The sequence below is a fragment of the Quercus suber genome, unplaced genomic scaffold (genome assembly GCF_002906115.3).
Source record: "Quercus suber isolate HL8 unplaced genomic scaffold, Cork oak 2.0 scaffold_256, whole genome shotgun sequence".
Classification (NCBI taxonomy): domain Eukaryota; kingdom Viridiplantae; phylum Streptophyta; class Magnoliopsida; order Fagales; family Fagaceae; genus Quercus; species Quercus suber.
Window position 1 is genome coordinate 900662 of NW_027069712.1, and position 6411 is coordinate 907072.

The following is a 6411-nucleotide window of genomic DNA, read 5'->3' on the forward strand; positions in this document are numbered from 1 at the left end:
AGGTGCCATAAGAACTACTCCATAGCAATTATCAGTAGTCATATTTCCCTCAAAGACTTGAATCCCTTTTTCATTAATGATTATGCACCCATTTTTTGAGAATTGGACAATAAAGTCTTCATCACAGATTTGAGTGATGCTTAAGAGATTTGCCTTCAATCCTGTGATGTACAACACAACTTTTAATAGAGGTAATTCCGGTATTTCAATCGTCCCTTTGTTGAGAACTTGAGCATTGCCCCCATCACCAAAAGTCACATAATCATAGGCTTTCTCTTTAAGAGTCTTAAAGAGTGATTTATCTCTTGCCATATGATGAGAGCATCCACTGTCAAGGTACCATAGGCATGAGTTAAAAACCTTCAATGAGGTGTGCACAAACAAACAGGCATGAGACAGGCATTTTTGACCATCAAACATAACTTCATCATTATTTTCCATGCTTTTGTCAGATTGAATTTTCTTTTTCAGGTTATTAACCTTTTTACACAATGTTCTATTTCTTCTTTTGTACTTTTCAATCATAGAGTTAGATTCACATAGCATATTGTGTAAGATGTGGTGCTTATTTTCAAAGTATTTCAGCATGTGAACGAACATCCTAGCATGTTTCCTAGATTTAATTAACTCTAAGAGTTCAATTTTAGAATGCCCTTCAAACATGCTCATAGAGTTATTTTCACAAACATCTAGACCACAATTCAGCAGGACCTTTTTTATAGCTGCATCCATAGCCAAAGGGTCTTTGATCGCACTCAGGTAATCAAACCACACAGAGTGCACCCGCTCTGATACCAATTGAAAGTTCAAAATGCGTGCAAAACACCTTTGAACGTTTAGACCCCAAATTACAAAATATAAATTCAAGCTTATAATCAAATAATTAATGTGCAGAACGTGAACATAAGCCAAACACAGAATTGATAAACAATCTAAGTCAATTATAATCACATCCACAACAGAAAATAAAAGGCAAAGATAAAGGAAGAGAGATTCAAATACAAGGACAACACGCAATGTGTTATCGAAGAGGAAACTGAAGCACTCGGCATAAAACCTCTCCGCCGCCCTCCAAGCGGTAAATAATCCACTAAAGAATGTAGTTGAGATACATGAACAGTAGAAGACCCTCCAAGCCTAATCTACCCAGTGTACCTAAGCCCTCCAAGCTTCTTGCTCCAACGAGATTGCGTCGAACCTATTTCTTCTTTAGCTTACCAGATTTCGCTACTAAACCATAGCATCAACCAATAGTCATTGGTCCCTTCCAAGCTGCTCCTCTTAGCACCAAATGTACCTTCTCACAGACGTGGGTGTGATGAGAAAAATATTTGATCAATGACCTCTCAAGGATGTATCGATGGAGAGGAAGAGAGTAGAGGAATTTGTAGAGTCTTTTACTGAAGATCGAGGATGAGGCAATCTTGTTTTTCTCTAGGGTTTCTCTCACAAAAATTCTCTCTGGAAGCTCTCTTGATTTCGTGGGTATAAGGGTCTATATATAGTGGTGTGTGTTTGAAATACGAAGAGTCAGTTTTTGCCAAATAGGGTTGGTTGGCGGCTTGACCTCGCGGCTTGTCCAAGTCGCGAGTTCAAGTCGTGAGGAAATGGCCTGGCCAGCTTGGGACTTTTGTCCTGTAGTGCAACAGTTGGCGTGACCCTTCAACTTCCTGCATGCTTCTCACGTGCACAACATTTGGCGGCTTGCAAGCCACGAGTCCTAGCCGCGAGTCTCTGCTTCTTTGCACAAGGATGAACAATTCTTCACACTCTCTTCAAACACTACCCTTATATGAATCCCACCTAAATACAGGGTTATTAAATGCTAAATTACAAGCAGATTGACACGGAATAAAGCCAACAAGATGGTTGATAAATTTCAACCTTACAAGAACAATGGAGTTTCTTTTGATAAATTTCACTAACAATGTACAATTTTTTATTTCCTTTTTCTCCAAAAAAATGTTGTTACTGTTGCCTTGTCATGCAGAAACCTTGGCACAAATATTTGTGATATTTTCTTATTTTAGTTAGATGATGGTTTTATCAGTTACACTAGTTTTATAATGCTCTAACCAAGATTCATGGAGACACTATAAGCAGGAGCCTAGACTCCAAGAAATTAAATTTAAAGATGAATCCATTAGACAAAACATACGACCTCTTCATTTACTATATTAAGATCAATTGCACCTCTGTAAAAATCCAACACAAATAACAAAGAGAAATAATAAAAGAAAAATCTACAAGTAGAAAATTTTATATATGCAATGCAAAACAAAAGGCTTAAAAAGAAGTTAAGCCAGATAAGAAGACAAGTTGAAATGAAATGCCCTCTACTCCAATATTTGTGTTTAGAGCTTTGTTGAGGTCTAAAAAGTCATAAAGTTGCACCAAGGCCCAAAATGAAACAGAGAATTGAACTCCATAAAAATAAAATACTTGAACCTGCAATAAAGGAAAAGATGGTAGGCCCTAATCCATTAAGGGTTTTAAGAAGGAACCTAACCCACAAATGGGTAAGCCTTAGAACTCATGAAATGAAGGGAAAAAGAAAAGCCCAGCTCACCAAGGTCAAAAAATTACTAGGGAGCCTAGTGGTAAGAATTGGGCAGGCATACCTGGGAATTGCTAGGATCTTGAGATCCTCGAGATGTGTAGCAAAGCCAGGGTTGGATTAAGACAATTCAAAGGGGATGCCAAGAAACACAAGTAACGAGAACAGATATGTCCTTATCAGCCACCTAATGATGCATAAAGGAATCAGAAGGCTTGGGAACCAACAAATCACGAACATGGGGCTGGTACCTCGGGGAACCCAGAAAGAAGAACCATGAAGGGAAGTGGTTGGGAAAGTTTCAACCTGGCAGGAAGGAATCAACTCACTTGGGAAAAATGACAAAGGGAAAGGCAGCCAAAAGTTGAGTCTGAAAAGGTGGGAACTAGAAACCTTGAAAGGAGAAAAACCTAAGGTCAGCTCTTTAAGACATACTAGAATGGAAATGCAGCAGGAGACTTTTGGGGAAGAAACACCAAAATAAGGAAATAATGAGAAATAAGGAAGGGATCAGCCACCAGTGTTGTTGGCACAACATTGGTCCTGGTACCTAGGGGAGTAAATGGGGGGAATAAGTGGTACCTCAGGAACCTAGGATGACACTATAAAAGGAGGAAGCAGCTAACAGTGAAAGGCATTCAGCAACAGTGAATTACAGTAGAATCATTGAGAAAACTCTGTTAGAACTCAAAGAAAGTAAGAAAAGAGAGGGAAATATTGCCCGGTATCCTCAAACAGCCACTAGAGAACATACTTAGATTTAAAGGAATTCAAACTTTGCAAGTCTTAGAGGCCTGAAGAACCATCTAAGTCTGTGATTTTTGAACTTATATGGACCTTGTAACACGTCCTAGTGAGCATAATGTATTACATAATTAAGAAAGTAATGAAATAGCTCACATTATCTTAAGGACCCTTAACGTTTATTTTATGTCTTTCTTTATCACATTGCCCCTTTATTGTTTCTTGCTGTTCAATGCATATATTTCTTACTTGCTAGCATGTATGTGTTGTAGGATTTGTGCTCTGTGCAGCATCTGGTTTGTAATCAGCCCATTTAACTACGACGAGCTAACCCCAGTCCCTTAAAACAACAAGTAAAAGGGCCAGGGTTCTTGTTTCTACTTGGGCTTGGGTATTGTCCAAAAAGGACCCACATGTTTTGGTGACTTCACTGGGGACTAGGTAAAGGAGAGGGAAGAAGCAATCCCTTTACAAAGCATGGCTTTAAGACCAAGGAACAGCAAAGGTACTAATGTGCCATCTGTGACATCTGAGCCCACAGGAGAAAATGAAGTGACCTCTAGACAGAGGAATGAAGTACCTCTAGTAGAGTAGGAGGTCGTCTCAGGACAGAGGCGCGCAAGGCAGGAGAAAGGATGTGTTGTGGTAGGGACAATTTTTGCTAATTGGGATTTTTCAAAAAATATTTTATGACATTCTAATAAAAGTTTATTTTGAATTTTTAAAGATCTAGTTTCACTATATTAATAGTTGAAGCCATGTCACATCAGTAATTTATAAAAAAAAAAAATCACAAAAATTATTTTGTAGCTATAGCATTACTTTAACAAAGCTATCATTTCCAAAGCTATAGTCTCATTTAATATAAAACCATGGCTGATCATGGACATGCTCTTCTCGTTCAGAAGCATACCCGTGTTGGCTAGTGCAAGCTTCAAATTCAAGGCTACAAAGGCAACAACGGTCATTTGATTGGGCACAAGATCTTGATTCTTTTTTCTTTTTGTGGTGCAGAGGATTTGCTCTCACCAGAGAGATGAAAAATCTTTTTATTTTTTATTTAATGGTGTAATTGACCTTATAACTTAGCATCTTACTTCTTTTCTTTTTTCTTTTTTTTTGTCTTTTTTTGACGTGTCAATATTTTATTGAGAGAATGACTAGGATTGTTGATGTGGTCCTTTCAGACGTATTGAATAATGTCTCCACCACAAGGGAGCTACATATGCAAAGTGGAAACAATGAAAGAGTTGGTACTTGGTAGTAAGTAGAAGTAAGACACAAGCAACTTATTTTTTTTTTTTTGAGAAAACACTAGCAATTATTTGTCAAGCAAAATGAGGATGCTAACCTTGGTATGGATGAGGAGGTGTTAATGGGGCTCTACACCAACCACTAAATTTTCTTTTATGCCAACCAGAGGCTCTGGGGGTTATCAATCTGTAACTTTCAACATTCAATTCCAATTGACCTAAAAACATCACTCATTATCATTTAGTCCTCCTCCGAACAATCCGGCGCTGGCCAAGATGACCAAATTTTCATTATGATGCTTCGCTTGTGCCCCTTCCTCTACGTATATAAATATAAGGACAATCAAACACAATAAGGTACTCACCAGGTGCTCCTCAAAAAAAAAAAAAAAAAAAAAAAAAAAAGGTACTCACTAGGCCTTCATTTAGCAAAACACTTTTTCTTTCTACAAAAAGCTTATCCAACAACCAACAATTAAAACTATGCTTACAGTCACAGAAGATTTCAGTTTCCCAGAAGTCAGTGCCAACCCCATTCCTCACTTTATAATTTCCCCATCGTTGTGGCGTGTTACTTCTCTAGGTTATCCAGATTATAATCTTTATGAAGATTATGGTAGAGGGGAAGATTTTTCTAGGAATAACTTTTCCCATATAGAAAGCAAGACAAAGTCTGAGAATGATGCTCCAAACTTAGAGTCACCAGAGGAGAAAATGGACAAGTTGTGGGAGGACTTCAATGAGGAGCTACAAAGGGAGTCTTCCATAGGCAAGAAGAAAGAAGCTGAGGGATTTTCAAGGGGGGGTGGATTGGATTACGAGTCTGAAGTTGGTGCAACCAAAGAGTTGGTAGGGTTTTTCTGTCTTCAGGCCTTGAAGATGTCTAAAACAAGTAAAAGAACCAACATGGTTGTAGTTTTGAAAGCTTTGAAAAAGTTGTTTTTCCTTCGCAACTGATCAGCTCAGATCAGTCAGAGTGACAGTAATTTCTAATGGATTTGCATTATATTATATAGAATGACACTTCTTTGTTGTATAGAAATACTGGAAAGTTATTTCATTTCTGCATACAAGAGCAAAATTTTCCAAGCTTTACTTTCAAAGCATGGCAAATTTGGAATTTGCAACGCAGACGGTTCCTACAGTAAAACATTTTATTTTATTTTATTTTTAGAATGTGGCGAACATTTTATTTTATTTGGTAAGCACAAATAGAAAGGATAGATTGAACCTGATTAACCCCCACAAAAGGGGCACAAAGTCATCGACCTTTTTCTTTTCGAAGTCCAAGTCATGCTATTTTTTTTTTTTTTTTTACAAGTTAGAACAAGTTCGAGGGAGAATCGGATATAATACAATTGAGTTACAACTTACAAGCTCTTAACCAATGCCAAGTCATTTAAAAAAAAATATTTGGAAGGCTATTTTGTGAGTTATAATTGTTTTTTATCGATTCTTAATAAATAAACTGGGCTAATTTATTGTATTTTATATGATATTTGCTATTGAAACTTACAAAGTTACAATAGATTTTAAAAATCCTGAAATTAAAATTCATTATATGCATAGGGTACTGATCTACTCCACGTCCAAGTTATTAATTTTGTTCGTTGATTATGCGTAGTTCAAAATATCAAGTTCGTAATTCTTTTCTTTTAAGTTTGAATGTGATCCTTTTGCTGACTTCCTGTTTGGTCAGTGAATAATTGTGGAAAAAGAAAAGAATGTTATATATATATGTATCAAGACAGGACAAATTAAGAAATTTGAAGATGAGATAGTATATGTAATTGTAGGGGGTCAGGCCCAAGTGACCTAGAATAGCCCATATGTAGGGGTTTAGGCCTAGGTGACCCA

General features: G+C 37.1%; 1 protein-coding gene across 1 annotated transcript; it reads left to right on the top strand.

Moving 5' to 3' along the window:
• Positions 1-5037: 5037 nt before the first annotated feature.
• Positions 5038-5511, top strand: LOC112002156 (uncharacterized). Its single transcript, XM_024034316.1, has one exon. It carries the CDS (start codon positions 5038-5040, stop codon positions 5509-5511), a length of 474 nt encoding a protein of 157 aa, XP_023890084.1.
• Positions 5512-6411: the final 900 nt, after the last annotated feature.

Excerpts from the sequence above, each read along its gene's own strand:
- LOC112002156 (XM_024034316.1), top strand. The coding sequence starts at position 5,038 with ATGCTTACAGTCACAGAAGATTTCAGTTTCCCAGAAGTCAGTGCCAAC.